Source organism: Buteo buteo, chromosome 8, assembly GCF_964188355.1.
Source record: "Buteo buteo chromosome 8, bButBut1.hap1.1, whole genome shotgun sequence".
NCBI lineage: Eukaryota > Metazoa > Chordata > Aves > Accipitriformes > Accipitridae > Buteo > Buteo buteo.
This window is the reverse complement of record NC_134178.1, coordinates 40,343,586-40,360,232: the sequence shown is the minus strand read 5'-3', so window position 1 is coordinate 40,360,232 and position 16,647 is coordinate 40,343,586. Positions and strand designations below refer to the sequence as shown.

The 16,647-nt window shown below is 39.0% G+C and overlaps 1 protein-coding gene across 4 annotated transcripts in view; it reads left to right on the top strand.

The window, feature by feature from the left end:
* Positions 1-16,647, top strand: part of NME7 (NME/NM23 family member 7) — a 92,222-nt gene that overhangs the window by 35,478 nt on the left and 40,097 nt on the right. For all 4 annotated transcript variants that reach the window (XM_075034303.1, XM_075034306.1, XM_075034305.1 and 1 more), the window contains 3 exons: positions 600-705; positions 15,262-15,326; positions 16,180-16,248. In XM_075034303.1, the coding sequence (XP_074890404.1) occupies positions 600-705; positions 15,262-15,326; positions 16,180-16,248 (240 nt within the window). The remainder of the gene's footprint in view (positions 1-599; positions 706-15,261; positions 15,327-16,179; positions 16,249-16,647) is intronic.

The following is a 16,647-nucleotide window of genomic DNA, read 5'->3' as shown; positions in this document are numbered from 1 at the left end:
AATTCAGTAAGATAAAAAAAAATAAATAGAGTCAATAAGGCATAAGGTGTGAGTCAACGATTTTAGACAAAGTTTAGTTGTTTAAGACAAAAGGAAAACATCTAAACAAATGGGATGGAGATCAGTTTTGTATACAGAAAGAAAACATGCTGAGAAATGGATGGTTGTTGCATTTTTGCTCATATAGTGGAAAAGATTATATGAAAAGAGGGAAGATAAAATATGTGTATATACGAGTGGATTTGGGAAAGATACTGACAGAAGAGAGAGAGAATTCAGAAAACTGGGAACACCTCTACTAAATGTTTGTGGCAACAACATTTTGAATGTTCTGAATTGAAATGGATTGCATTGCAGAAGTGAAAAGAAAGACGTTGCAAGAAATATTCAAATATGTTTTTATGATTGTAGCAATGGTGCCAGAGAGGGAAAGATATATTTGAGAGAATATTATAAGGAAAAAGTATTTGTAGTACAAAAATCTGTAATTAAAGTTTCTCTTCTGTGACTATGGATACTTCAGATGTTGTTACTTATGATAAAAGTTGATGTATGCAGCTAGATCAATCTAAAATGTATTTAATTACAATTGTTTTCAGGAGCTGGAGTTGTTCTTTCCCTCCAGTGGAGGTCGTGGACCAGTCAGCAGCGCAAAATTCACAAACTGTACTTGTTGCATTATTAAGCCTCATGCAGTTAATGAAGGTAAGCAATGCCAATAGTGGAGGTGAAAGCTATGTGTGCTTCATGATCATTCCTGTGCCCTTTTTTGGGAGAATGAGAGTGCAAGAGCACAGGGTATATTTTATAGTACATGCAAAAGTGCGTAGATACGTTGTCTTTCATACACCTTTAGTATTTCTGCATTTCAGTTCCATGAAGAGTGGGTCGTGCGCTTTCCATGTGGATACTTGTTAATTTCAGAATAAGAAGGGAAGGTGAAAAAAGGAAGGATAAAAATATACATGAGATTTCATGAATCTTACTGTGACAGCTTGCTGTGTCCTTGCTCCCGTCTGCCTACCACACTCATCTGCTGGAGGTTAGCATCCTCACGGCAGAGTGAAAGCGGGACACCTGGCCATATTGCAGGGCCTTCCACTCACACAGTAACACATTACATTAAAGCTACTCACAAAGGGAGATTTGTGCTGATATGAACCTTGTTCTGCTGAATGCAGTGGGGATGGAAAGTAGAAAAGGCTTGTTTATGAAAGTGAGCCAAAGACCTAAGGCATTTGTTGGACTCCATGGTGCTTTCTGTGCTGGAGAATGCCCTGTGAGATCACCATATAAGTATTGGAAATGTTTAATGCCCAACTGTTACCATGCAAAAATAATCTCACTTTTGTGTCCTCTACTTAGATACAGGAGCATGTGTAGGAGCAGTGAGTGCAGTAAAATATTTTGGCTCTGGAACTGCAACAGTATTTTTGAGTGCAGAATAAATACAGCTGTGTGAAAGCATTGAGATTTTTCTTACTAAGATGCAGAGCACGCTGCAACATTTTAATCACTTCTCTGTGGATAGCTGAAATGGAAACAGCAGAAGTGGCCATAGCAGTTTCCAGGCCTTTCACACCTCAAGTGGGATGTCTGGAGAGCTTGCTGAAAAAAAAAAAAAAAAAAAAAAAAGGCTTTCACAAGAAAGAGTCTCTCACTCACTGCTGATAATATGCCTGTTATCTCTTTGAGGCCTTGCATGGTATCTGCTACTGATAAGTCTGCCATGCAGCAAAGACAGAGTGATGTTCTGTTTACAGAAATATGGGCAGCAGCTGGGACTATGATCTTATGTAGCTAAATGTTTGTAGAGGACAAACTTTTCTGTAGCAGGATTGTTAAGGTCCTTAATTTGATTGTGAAAATAGCAAAGTGGATGGCTTGGGCTGTGCTTTCTTACTTTATATACGATTTCTATTACATATGGGCACTCAGACTGTCTCTTAGTGAGCTCAAGTTGTTCCTTCCTACTTTTAATCTTCATTTCTGTAGATTTCATAGTGCCCTGTCTGTTACTTTCTTTCTTTTTTCTTGAACTTCTCAGAATTTTTCTGAATCACCAAAGGACAAATTCTGGCCCTGTTTGCACTCCAGCCTGGGAGTGTGAGTGTCTGGAGGAGGTGGGGGTGGTGAGAGAGAGTAAGAGGTATGGGTACAGATAAACAGAAAATGTAAGTGCACACCCAGCTTTGCAATGTGAGCGCTAGAAAGACTGGACTAAAGTTGAGCTTAATATCCAATATATAGTCCTTTCTCTCACACCACAGAGGGCTGGAAAGGCAGACCACAGCTGCCAAACAGTAACTAAAATTTGAAAGACAAAGTGTACCTTGTGTGAGTGTTCTCCGTCTGTACAGCTTTGATTACTACCCTCAAGACAATGAAGAAACCAAAACTGAATTTTCTTTTCTAAGTCAGCAAAGGATTTTATCAATTTTAAATTAATATCAAGAATGTTGGAATTCAGGGACTGGCTATGCTCTTACCTTACTAAGCTCTGTTGTTCCTGCCTGTTTTCTCCAACGTTACTTTGAATGTTTCAAAAGCCACAGGTGCTGCATCTCTTAAAGAGATTATGAGATAGAGCAGATCCTGTAAACTTTCCAGAAGTCTGGCTTCTGATGGGGAGTTGGGCTTAGGGAAGAGTCGCTGTGGCTGGGTGGTGGCCTCACTCTGGCTGAGAGCACTGGTGTGACTTCATCTTGCAACTAGACTGATTCCGGTCTGCAGTTTGAGGCAAGATGGATCCTTCTTCACAAGGGCTGCAGGAACTCTCCAACATCAGCCCAATGGGCCAGGAATGTTGCAGGGGAACAGATTTGGCTTTCCTTGCCTGTCCTCTTCTGTCTTCCTTAGACTTTCTCATATTCTCCTTCAGCCTATTTTTGTGAGTAACAACAAAAATATCACTGAGTGGCATCCCTTTTGGTACACTTGGTCTTCTTACAGTGCACTTTGGATCATCACACCTAGGAAAAACCATGCACAACAGAGTAGAGAGCTGTGCGCTAGCTTTGCAACAGTTTTTGGAAGTCTTAGTTCTGAAATTACTCTATTATGATTAAACTGACTGTTTTAAAGTTGAAGGAGCATAGCCTTTGCCTCCTATAGATTTTAAAGCTTTTAAAGTTTTGAGCATGCTGTGTGGCGGTGGCAGGCTGTGTCTATGGGAGTGCCACCATTCCTCCTTCCCTGTGCAGACTGTTTTGGAGTTGGGGAGTAGCACGCTGAAAGGGTTTGGGGGGACCAAACAATCTGCTCAGGAGAACTCTCAGGTGCCTGTCTGAAACAAGCAGACAAGAAGGCAGAAGCCCATCTTCAGGGGATTAGAGGTGGAGCAGGTTGGCCCCATGGATTGTGCATCTGTAAGGAGGAAGTTTGAGAAATGAGGGGCTGACATATTTGTGCTCAGTGATCCATGACAGAGTGGGGAGGCCCTGCTCATCTCATCTCCCTTTTAAGGGCTGTTAGCAACTGTGTTCAGTGATACCCTAGACATTCTGGTTATACCAGCAACATCTCCTGTATCTCAGTTGAAGTAGGTGCTATAGCAGCTTGTGAGCTGCCCTCTTGGCAAAATTGCATGTAGGACATTGCCTGATCTTAAAAATAAGCAACTTGCTTACCCCCAGCAATGGTGCTTCTAGGTGTGGCTGTCCACCCTGCTGTTTCTGGTGGGCAGAACCTAAGTGGAAACACAGCAGCTGGAGACGAAAGGAAGTGCTGTGTGGCCATCAGTGTGAAAAGGTGGCTTGGCAGAGGCAGAAGCATGGAGAGGAATTTATGTGGGTCAAAGCAGCAGAGCCTGTTACGCATTGCAGATTTGATTTGTGCTCCACAAATTTTTGGTATTGAGTATCTAAAAATAAACCTTTTTGCCATTTCCTATGTGCTGCTGAGGCTTTGAACTTGATTATCTAATTACGATGAATATAATCTGCTCATTACACATTTACAATTATGTGAAGTTTCACTTATGTACTTGGGTTTATACAGAGATTTAGTCTTTATTTCTGCAGAAACTTTTGATGGAATTCATGATTTGAATTTTGCTTTCTGGTCCTTTTTCCCAGTGTTTCTTTTTCCTCCAGAGTCTGTTGCATAACTGATTCTTAGAAGGAAAAAAACTCCTATTTTTCCATCCTGGAGGATGGTTTGCTTTAACCACAGCTGTAATCTAGGAGGCTTTTCAGCAAGCATACCTTGCTGTCAAAAGGCGGGAACTAATCTGTAGTTTACACTGGTTAATTCTCTGACAGAGTCCTTTCTTAGAAACTGACTTTGATTACCGTAGAGGGTTTATAGGGTTCCTATCCAGTGACAAAGCAGTGGAAAATCACTGTTGGTTTTATCTCTGGCCTTGCTGACCCTCTCCTGATGGGTATACAGAAACATCTGTTGCTAGGCAGCTGCAGCAGCACAGCCTGACCACCTGCAGCAGGACCTGGCGCAGCACTCACGCACGTGATAACTCCTGTAAGCATGAGTACCAAAAGGGTCTGCCAAGCTGCAGAGGAAACCTGGGGCCTGATAAAGGGTGTCCGGGGAGTTACACAAAGTTTAACTTCAGCTGTCAAGGGTGCTGGTAATGCTGGAGGGGTGGTATCGCCAGCCCTCTAGGACCGTGTGTCATACGCACCTCTTAAAGAAGTAAGGCAATAGCTATTTTGTCAGTCTGGTGTCAGCGTAACGTCTTCTGTGGAGGATCAGAGATGGGAAAACAGCTGGGAAGGCCATTGAAGGCAATGTAGCCTCACGCTCCGGACTAGACAGCTTTAGCTCATTCTCTAGCGGCTCCTCCCGGCAGAGATGAAGCACTTCCCTGGCTGGCTGGAAAGTTGGCAGTGGTGAGGTGGTTGTATTTTAACTCTGAAGAGGGTTTGCAAGAGCAGTCCAATTCCTCTTTATTGAGAGCTGAAAGAATGCAAAAGCAACCTGATGCTATTCCATGCAGACTTACACCGACCAGCGGTGTGTTGGGGAGACATGATGTGGTTTGACTCCTCTAGAATCTGCCATGCATTTCAGTGTCTTTTAGCCTCCTGCTTGTCTTCTCCTGAGACCAGTTTTCAGTTGAGGACGATGGTAACTAGTAAGCACAGTTCCTCAGTGTGTTTACTAGGACTATAGGGCTTAATTGTTTAATAATTGGAGAGTTTTAGTGTGGATCTGTGTTCTGTAACCCACTTGCTTCTTGTGCTTGGAGCTTCTGATAATTCAGATACATGGTCACCGTTGCAATCATATAGACATTCTCTTTTTGTAATTCCCCTTATGTTGTTAGATCTGAAGGTATTAGCAGTAGTGCTCAGAAGCCAAAAATGTAAGTGCACCAAAGTGGATGAACTTCAGTTGAATGCCCTGAGGACAGTTATGACTGGACTGTTTTGTTGGCAGAAATAACACCTTGTAGATCACTGGGTGGGATTAACTTTAATGTATTTATGTGTAACAGTTTAGTCATGTTTGCTGTAGGAATTAGAATTTGGTATTTTGTGACTGGTTTAAAGTTTCTTTGATGCGGCTTTTCCTTAATTCCTTTGAAAAATGAGCAGGGGAAAAAGTGATGAAAGTAGTGGTGATCAGGCTATAAAGGCTGAGGTCAGAAGTTTGTTATATTTCACATTTTGTACTTAGGTTACAGGACAGAGCGAGAGGTGAAATCCTTCCCTCCTTTTCTGCACTCCCAAGCTGAGACATGGGTTCTCCTAAAGTCAGAGTTTTGTCAAAAGCAAATTTGAGGCTAGAACTGTGCCACGAACTTGAAAAGCAAAACTGCTAGTGAGGAATTCATTGGACCTGATGCAAACTGAAAGGCCTGCCTAGATGTGAGGAAGCCTCTATGGTCTTGAGGGCTCCTAGGTGTGAGACTAGCTACCCGGACAGGTTTGTTCTCCTAGTATGTCTTAAGCTTGAGATTTTGTTCTAACATTGCTGGTAAGTTAAACCCTTGTCCCTCTTTTGTAATAATAATGGTAAAAAAAGTTACAGTGCTGTCTTCCACATTATTCTTCAACTAAAATTTAAGTCTCTTAGAAAACAAAGAGAGTGGGTTCTTCCCATGTGGAAAAGATATTATGTGGAAATAAGGTTTTAGACCTGTTCTGAGTGGAGGATAAATCTTAGAGAGCGCTGTTATCTTGACTTAATACCTACTGGACTGCTTTAGAAATTCATAGACCTTTATATTGATCAACAAAATGCTGCATGAAAGGTAACCCTAAGAATAATATTTCCTTATTTATGTGAAGACTTGGAAAAATTTTAATTGAGAGAGTAGTTCTTTGCTCCAGAGACAAACCTGACTTGGACAAAAAGAATACCAAGGACAGTAGTTCAGTCTCAAGCAGGTACAGAACCAGGGTTTACTTACGTAGGATCTCAAAGGAAGTTACTTTACAAGAGAGAGTGGGTAGAGAAGGACTAAAATCCAGCATTTTAGTAGCTTATATGCCTGACTGCAAACAACTGAAGAGCTGTTCCTGACAGACAATATACTTGTTGGTCTTTGAAAGAGAGAAGGCATTGCTGTGAGAATGTCCAATTGACCTCTGTAGTGTGCTAAGTGAAGTTACGTGTATGTGGTTAGGCAAGGAAATAAGCTGGAAAAGAAAAAGAGGATGGGATAGAAGAGGTGCAGATTTGTCACCATTCTCAGGACTAGGTATCTATATAATTGGTTTTTATCATGATGATTTGTATTCATTAGATAAGATTTTTAAAAATTGTAAACAAACTCTGGAAATTGGTGGGTTCTTTCACCCTGGGTTTTTAGATGTAAGTTTGAGTAACATTATTTTGATTTTCAGGAAACTTTAAAATAGAACAAGGTTTTCAGAAAGCTGTTTTCTCATACTTGAGAAAAAATGAGGAAAGCAATTTTCTCATAAGTAATCTGAAAGTATTCTGTCTGTGATAAGTATTCATAATAGAAAGGTGAAGTGCAGATGCTGGGGACTTCACCTCATCGTAGGCAGAGCTTTTCTTTGTATCTGGTCTACAAAGTTGTGTACTGAGGGGCATCAGTGATAGCCTTGATACACTTAACAATTAGAAGTCTAGAAGGAACTATGTGAAGATAGAATCTGGAAATGTAAAAAAAGTAGGATGAACACAAATCTTTGCATATACTTCAAAGAAGTACAGTAGGTCATTTGAGATGTGACCTCTGGATATTCCCACATGCAATATTGCAATATGGCAATCTTAGTGCTGCAGTCGTGAAAACTACCTAGTAAAGCACTACCCTTTCACATGCAGGCCTTTTTTGCAGACAGATTTGCCCAGGCAGAAGATGTATTTATGCAAAATTAAATGTACTTTAATTTCTTTCTTATGTTTTCCTTGAATATATTATATATACGGTTTTGAAGTGTTTGGTGGTGTCTGGTGGTCCTGGGGTTTTGTTTGTTTGTTTTTGTTCTCTTTAGAGAAGCTAGAAAAAAGTGGTTAAAATAAAAGCAACCAACTTTACCACTTTATCACCATTTTTTTAGAAAAAAATGTAGCTTCCATGAGAACAGTAGTCCATCCACTTCTGTCTGTGTTTTAAATTATTTGCTGTAGTTGTAATGATGGATATTCCTTGCTTGGGATGTTTGTTTTTGAAACTAAGCCTATGTTGGTTTTTGATTAGTTCCTGCATAAAGTTTTAGCAGCTTGGCATTGGCTTCCCAACTTTGACTTTGGATTTCAGTGGCTAGTGGGGAAGTGACATCTATTTTTTCGAATTATGAAAAATGTATTGTACATTTGAATTGATTAAGAGGGGGAGGTGAACTGAATCTAGAAATCCTTTCTGACAGTTTGAGACTGGAAGAAAGAGGAGGAGGTATACTTCAGAGAAAAAAACAGATCAAATGGCACAGCAAATCCTTACTGAAGCTTGTAAGTATCCTCCTACTACTGGAAGGAGAGTGTTTCCCAGTAGAGTTTGGTAGACTTACATTAGTGATGCTCCTGTTGCTGAAAATCATCTCTGTGCAGGGACGATGGTGTTAAAATATATATATAAAGATACATTAGGAATGAGTGTCTTGCTACTGCATTTTAGGATTTTCATTCTTACAGGGTTAAAGTTAATTCTAAGAGTGATCCAGGGAATTTCAGGCTAATGAAACTTCTTTCATACCAAGGAAACTGATGAATCAAGAGTCTATAATTTCATTTAAACCATTTAGAAAGTAAAGATATGATGGACATTTACCAGCATGTCTTTTTTTGCAGGAAAATACGCTATACTGATCTCTGAATTCTCCAAGTATGCTTTCCCTAAAGGAAGGTAAAACAGAGCCAGATAGTCTAATTCACTTGAATATCAGTGTCTTCTATCTTGCTGTTAGGAAACCAAAATTTTCCTTTAGCGAAGCAGTTCATATGTTTAGATCTGTGCAGCATAGGCATGTGCATAGCTTTAAAAATTTTCCTGAACATTGGACTGGACAGGGGCACATCAAATTAAAAGGGCTTTACAAGTGAAATCGTCACCCATCCTTGGGCCAGTTCTTGTCAATATTGTCATCAATGACTTGGATGGGGAAGGACAGAGCATGCTTGCAGTGTTTTCACATGGTACCAAGCACCTACAACGGTTTTGGAGGATGTGATTAGAATTCAGAACATTCCTGATGAACTGTAGAAATGAAGCAATCTGAAGAAGATGAAACTGAATGTAAACAACTGCATAGCACTACCATGGAGGAGGGAAAACAAATGCACAAATATAAAATAGAGAAGAACTGGCAGGGTATCAGTGAAAAGTCTGTAGATAAATAGTTGGAATAGTGATATATCATAAGCATATGCTATCTATGCATATGTAGCATGTGATATATGTGCATATCTATCATAAGCACAATCAGTGTTCACAATGTACATAAATAGTTGGAATAGTGATATATCATAAGCATATGCTATCTATGCATATGTAGCACGTGATATATGTGCGTATCTATCATAAGCACAAGCAGTGTTCACAATGTTAGACACGCTTTGTTTAGATTTTTTTTCAGTAACTAGTTCTGCTCAGTGCTGGTGAGAATCCAGCTTGTGTACCATGCCCAGTTTCTGGGCACTCTGTTTCAAAAATAATATAATCAACTGAGCACAAAAAGAATAAGAGATTTAGCCAGTGAAAACTTGATGAAAACTTGAAAGGTTTCATTTATGTAACCTGAGATGGAGAAGACAGGGTTATACAGCTTTCTATATGTAAATTTGGAAAATGCATGCATATTTACTAATTTAGATGAAAGAAGATTTAATCTAATCATTAAAGAAAACTTCAAAGTATATCACTGGCCTGATATCTGTGGATGTAATGGAACCTTTGTTACCAGAAGTTTTTGCGAACATTTTAGAAAAATTAAAAAAATGCAGCCATGCATAGTCTAACTTCACTGTACCTTGGAGCAAAATATAAATATCTTGAAGTCTCTTCTCTTACTGCCCTTTTCAAATTAGAGCATAAGGAGAAAGGCAAAGTATTGGGTCTGAAAAGAGCCAAGACACAGAACGTAGGAATATGTGATAGTCTTTTGCCAAGTGGAAAATAAATGATATGAGCTTACAGTGTATTTACTATTGATCTAGGACAGTGAGTGGGCAAACCTTCCACAGGAAGTGGAATATAAAATTAGTAAAGGCTGGAACAGATTATAGGGGATCTCCTGAGGGTTTCGACCTCCAGAGTTAAGTTAATTGACAGTGCAATAGTAGGTTAAAATTATTGTTTATAATTATAGGCTAATGCACACTACAAGGCATAATTTTAACCATTTCCTTTCTGTAACTGTAACCATTCATGAGAAGTCCCATGCACAGTGTTTAGTTGGGATAACCAGAAAAAAAGAAATAAATATTAGCAAGCATACAAATGGTTTGAATTGCAATACTGAATGCCATCATATAATCCAGTGGTACAGCCTCAACTAAAATACCGTGTTTGGTTTTGTTCACACTCAAGAAATAAGCAAAAATAAATGAAAATCATTATAGCCATAGAAACATTCTCCAGCCAGAGTGACCATATTCTTTTTCAAGTGAATAAAAATCAGAGTGGATGTGTTAAAGGAGTACAAGATAATTAAAAACTCGAAAGAAAGAAGTAAAAAGAAAAACAAACTGGGTATTTCTTTTTAAGCTTTCTCTTAGCACAAGAACAATGAAAGACCGTAACCTAAGCCTTTCTGTTTTTTTGTAAACATACAGCCATCAGTTTGAGTTCAGCATAACTGTTGCAGAAGTATTGATGTTTCCTTCTTAATCTTTCTTTCTTCCTCAAATTCCCTTCTAAAATGGCACACACTGCACGGCTAAATTGCTGGATACTTTCTGTAGCCTGGCTGTGATCTTTGACTTGAATTTCTGTATGGGTTTTTATATCTGAATTTTAAGTGTGACTATTCCAGTCTGTTCCCATGCAAAAACTCCCAGAACAGTTTCTTTTTCCTACAGGTTTTCGTCATTTCGTGTCTTAATGCCCTGTCTGGCATTCACAAGAGTGGTCTTGCCTTGTTCATAGCGGTTCAGAAAATTGCAGCTGGGATTAAGCCTTTGAACCTTCCACCCCCTTTGAATCTTTCTATTGGTTCCCATTCTCAGTTGCATCAAACACTCAGCCATTTTGGTTTCAAGGTCCCCTAAGATTTACTGTCTGTATGCATAATTTTTCTTGTGCTAGCAAAATGCCAACTTATTTTCTCCAGTAAAGCAGTGGTGATATCTTTTGTCTTCACCCTTTTGTTATTTTAAAATGAATATTGTTTGTAAAGATTTTCACTAGTGCTGCAGTGTTGTTGGGGTTCTCCATAAATATCCGTAAAGCTGCCCTGCAAACTTCTTAAGGTTCTTCTTTAATACAATGCCTAGGGAGAAATGAGAAATGATGGAATATCTTGGATTCTATCACTATGAACAATATTCTCTCATCATTTCCTCACATGTTCCTCTTTGTTTTCCGTCTGCATCTGCTTGTCTTTCCCCCCTGCCCCCTTCATGGTTAGGCTGGGTAGCTTTTGAGCTCGCCTTGTCCTCTCTGTTGGCCTGCAGTGTGTGTTGCTCAGGAGACCCCCTGTCCCTCTGTGACCCACTTCTTTGTGCTCCAGAGTACAAATACAAAAATGACTGTATATCCTGTTTCGTACAGGATGTAGTGAGGCTGGGAGATCAATAGCTGCAGACTATCACTATGGCCAAACTTTTGAGGAGTCTAGAAATTATGTATTTATGTTGTGTAGTAAGAATGCCTAGAGTTGTGTTATTTCTAAGTAGGGAAAAAACCCTCTCTTCTCTAGGAGAAGAGTTCGATAAACCTTGTTCTTCAGGGGATAGGTTGATCAACTGATGGGAAGAAGTGCCCTTTTTGAGAAGGACATCTGTCAGCTTCCTACTGCACACTGTTTTGCAGTGTTGTCTGAAACAAAGATTAGTAAGAACTTCAACTGGAATACGTTGCAGGAGGGCCCAGCTCTGAGTCCCAATTTTTCCTCTTTTGAAATTTACAAAGGACTTGGCTGGGAGTCAAGCCTGATTGTGATTCTCTGGAGTTTTGGGACAGGACCTTAACACTTTCCAATAAGGAATCAGATAATTTCATTATACTGTGAAGCAAAATTGCATTTTAAAACGTCAACAATAGATGTGAAATGAAATTGCTGCTTATAGTTAGTGCTACTTTAAGCATCTGGTACCGGTTACTTCTAGAAATATGTTATTGGATTAAGTGGATCATTGATCTGATCAGTCACAGCAGTTTGTGTATTCCTGTCAAAAAACTGTTGCCGTTGCAGAGGAATTATTTTTTAATTATTGGAAGAGTGTTAAAATGACATATAGAGGTTGAGATGAGGAAGCTAGTTCTTGACTTGCTTTGAAGGCAGTCTGCTGTCTTGCCTAATAACCTTTTAATGGTGGAATGGTTAAACTGGGAAACAGGCCAAAAACAAAGTGAAGAGAATGTAACATCCCTGGTTGTAGGGCTGGTGGTTCATAGTGCACTAGGACTGGCAGGTCCCAGTAACACAGCTGTTACAACCCATTAATTAAAGTGCTGTTAGGGTAAAAGTGACTTTCATGGACTGTTTTAATTTATTCCAATCCATAATTCTGCAAACAGTTGTAATATTTTGCAGTCTGATGTCTTCTCTGCTACTTTCTCCTTCTTAATGAAGGACAAATTTCAAATACTGTATGTTGTAAAGCAACAAATTGTAGAAGATCAATGTAACTGAGGAGGTCTTAGTGCCTTATAATTTTAGTTGATTAAAATATGTTGGAAGATTATCTGTCCTGTATTAGGTTCATAGTAACGTAATGCTGCCTATGAGACATAAAGCATGTGCATGCTCTCTCTTTCACTTTTATATTTGTTAGGATTAGTATTAAATTCCCCTAGTTGTATTTAGTAATGCTTGTGGCTCTTTTGTGCTTTGTGACAGAAAATTCATCATAACCGGTGCCTAATCTGCAGCTTTGATTTGGGTTCTTACTGTAATCACATTTTAAACATACACTGGCCCTGTTTGAAGGGTCCTTCAAAAGTTGTTTTTTCACTACAGATCTGGATTTTAAAGTTGAAAACAAGTTGTTGAAAGCTGCTGAAATGGCACTCTGTCTAATTAGTTCTTTTCCTCAGCCTTATCTGCCCACAAAGGAGAGGACACGTCCCAGTTCAGTCATGCAACTGGCTGAAAGCCTGAAACAGATCCCAAGCCGAGCCTTGAGCTTCCATTCTTCTGTGGCTTGGGGATTGCATCTATGCTTTTTGTCTCTATTTTGGTTCAGGTAGAATTTGAAAGGAACAGGTCCCTAGGAGAAATGATACCTGTATTGCCTAAACTGGGACAAGGGAGGCCAAGTCACTGGATTTGTAGATCTGTGCTGCCACTGGCAACTCGCTTATTCTCCTGTGCCTCAGTTCCCACATCTGGGAAGTGGAGCTAACATCTCGATTTGCAAACATAAATGACATCTCATGTGTCTTACTCAAGGCACTTTGAAATTTTTTGGGAAGGCATCTCTCTGTGTACAATGGTGACAATAATTCCTTTGGTTAAGCCTTTTGGGGGTTGCAGTTGTGGGCAATCTGTCTGGAGCAACAAGGTGCTCTGTTGCTCTCATGAGCCAGAGTGAACTCAGGAATACAAAGTACAGGAAAATCTTGATAGGTTTATTACAGTTAATTATTAAAGGAACCTTGTATTAAAGACCTTTATGCAAAATATCTCCCTACTTTGTTTTCTATAATTAAAGAAGCCTGTCTTGTCTCTACAGAGAATGAAATCTTAATAACTTCAGTAGAGAAACAGCCCAGAAAGCTGAGTATTTGAGTCCCCCTTTGTTTCTCTAAAACATGGATTTTGCTTACAGCTCATAAAACTGTTCTGTAAATAGCAGATCTCCATAGTACCCCAGAACCTGATACCTGATGTATTTTAATTAGATGCTTTCCCGCTGTCAAGTCCTATGTGAGTGGCCCATTCTTAACTGATGAAGTGTAAAATGGAGATCTTTTGGGCAAAGCAGCTTTCTTGTACCTTTATCATAGCCTTGTCCCTGCAAGCGGCAGTTGCTATGTGTCTGCCAGTGACCTTTCTTTGTCTTTGTTGGTTTCTGGTGAAGCAGTGGCTGTTGACTGGAGTATTGGCTCTGAAGATTGAGAATGAGGAAATGTTTATGCTCTGTCACAGATTATTTATTCTTTTATTTCTTTCCTGAATGATCCCCAGCCAGTCACTTAATCTCTTTATAAACTGGCCATTCATGTCTGAAGTCAAGACTGTAGGCTCGCTGCCTTGCTGGAAGCTGTGTGGAAGCATCTGAACTGCTCAGCCTTTTCAGCAGTGTGGACAAAAAGAAACTAGAGGTCTGGTTTCTCTCTCTGACATGGTCTTGCATTTTGTAAGGAAACTTTCATCAGTGCTAGTGAGCCATGGTGTAACAGTATAGTGGGACAGGAACTGCACCTGCCTCTGCTTGTTTCTATGTTCTGTAAACCCAAAGAGCTGCAAGGACTGAGTATGTACCAAAATCTATGCGGGGAAGGTTTTTCTACATAAACCATAATGTGAAAATACGGTGGGGGATACTTCAGGGATGGGTTTTTTCATTTTCATTTGTAAATACAATTTTTTAAAGCCCTCCAACTATCAGTCTCATTTACTCAGAACTTCCACTGACCTTTAATGTGGTAGGAAGCTCACCAATACTATGCCACAGATATTAGCAGACTGTGTACAATTAGATCTTGAGCATGCTAGAACCTAGATACTAGCTTTGTTTTATTCTCATATATTAAATTTATGCAGTGCTAAAAAATCCTGCAATTTAAAGACTAGTTAATGAAAGGATTTAATGACCAGGAGTCAAATCCTGCTGTTGTCATTCATTACAGGGTATTCTTCTATGGTTAATTCTGTTCTGAATAAATGTCCACAAATTTATAGTTTCTCACAAATTGTACTAGAGGACAAACATTTGCATTCTATAAAAATAGTGATTCTATGAAATTAATTCACACAGAGTACTGTACTTGGCTGACATAATCTTCAAAATGGCCTGACCTTGTAAGCACAGGCAAATCTAAAATACATATTCAGTGGAAAAATCAGTGGTTCTTGTTCTCTGAAGTTTAGTGTTTTGTTTTACAATGTCATTCAGTCTTTGAGGATGCATTCTGGAGAGATTAAAGCAAGCAGTTCGATCAGCAATAACATATTTGGGAGTTATAACCTTAGAAGCAGTAGGTTATTTTGCACTAATGTGTTTTTCCCATAGAAGACATGAACTTTTGTGCTGCTTTATTGGTAATATTTATTATCAACCTGCATTGTTTCTAGCTTAAAGTAGGACCCCCACTCTGGTGAACACTGTATAAAAAAAAAGAAAATAGGCAGCATGTGCCCTGAATGGATTACTGTTTAAGCATCAGTATTGCCAATGGAACTTCATTAAAAATATAAATCTTGATCTTGCAGCAAATGGGTGTTTTGCAGTTGATCTGAGAAAAGCAAAGGCTTCAGTAATTACCTTTTTTTGGTAGAGATTCTTTTCAACATCTGAATGGAATTTAGTTGTTTGAAACCATCAACACATCACCTTAGAACATACAGTATGTGAACTCAGCTCTGCTCTCTGCTTTGTCTCACAAGCGCAACACCGTTTTTTTGGTTTGAAAATAAGTGGCATATTGGCATAGATACCTTCCAGTTGTAAATTCTGCTTTTAAAATTGAATACTGTCTTTTTTGTGTTTCTTCAGGTTTAGCTGGAAAGATTATAAAAGCCATCATCAATGAAGGATTTCAGATCTCAGCTTTGCAGATGGTAGGTTTCCTTTTGTGTATGTTTTTCTGATAAACAGAAGTTGGAGAAATGCTGTATGCGCTTCACAGCAATGCACAGGTGTCTTCCTGCAATATAAAACCCTTGTGAAGACTGTGTAGCAATGTTTTGGGATCAGCATTGTCCTTGTGATATTTGTGTTTTATTATTTGATTGATCAGCTGATCTGTCTCTCATTGCTGGGTGACCTTGAGCCAAGTTACTTTACCTCTCTGTCTCTCAGTTTCCCTATAGTTAGAAGGGGGATAATGATAGTCTGTCTCTTCTGGAGCAATTTGAGATATCTTTACAAAATATACTAGCTAAGATTAGAGAAATTATTGTTCCTTAATTTTTTAAAATATATATTTACTATGAATTTAGCGGAAGGTTTTTAAAGATACTTTAACGGATTTTGACACCCTGATCACCCTCAGCAGTTGAAGGAAGTTGGCACAGAGATTGTTGCCAAGAGTAGTCCTGTAAGTCCTGCCCTTTGATTTTTTTGAAAGTGTTGAGATCTGAAATCCCCCTATGACTCAAATCCCCACCACAAATGAAGAATAGCCCCTTTCCTTCACTGTGCAACAAACAGATACTCTTGCATGTCTTAGTGGTATCAGCCAACACTATGTTGTCTACTTATATTTAAGGTGGAAGAAGATACTGTGTGCTATGTTGCCTGCTGTGTCATTTTCTAAGTTGTTGACAAACTTCATATTGCAGCTGTAAAGCCATTCCTTTTACCTAGTAAAACCTAAAAGAGTAGTCTGAATGTTTGCTAGGTAAGAAAGGTTGTCTATTTTTTTTGTTGTTGTTGCTTAAGGCAGACTGGCTAACATTTTTGTTTTCTTAGTTCAACATGGAGCGTGCAAATGTGGAAGAATTTTATGAGATTTACAAAGGTGTTGTCGCTGAATATATGGTAAGCATAAGTTTGAGAAGAATCTTTTTAAAAATAAAATACAATTAAATGAGGATACGGTCACATCTTTCCTTTTTTTGGATTGTGACAGGATTTCTTTTAAGAACTGGTCTTGACCAGTTCTAGCTTGTTCTCAAATAAACTAACTCATCTTGAAAATTGTGCTGTCTGTGTTGTAAGAAAGGAGAGTCTTTTGTGAAAATTGTTCAGCCAAGGAATTTGTAAAATACAACAGAGTGAAACCCACCCTACCTCAGATAAGTTGTTTTATTGTGGTAGAGCTATGAGAATGTGTCACATCTGTATCTTTGATTTGATATTGCAATAGTGGCTTGGACCAGAATATATATATTTTATTATTGTGTTTACAATGGGGCTGCTGTATTTGAATGCTTTCCT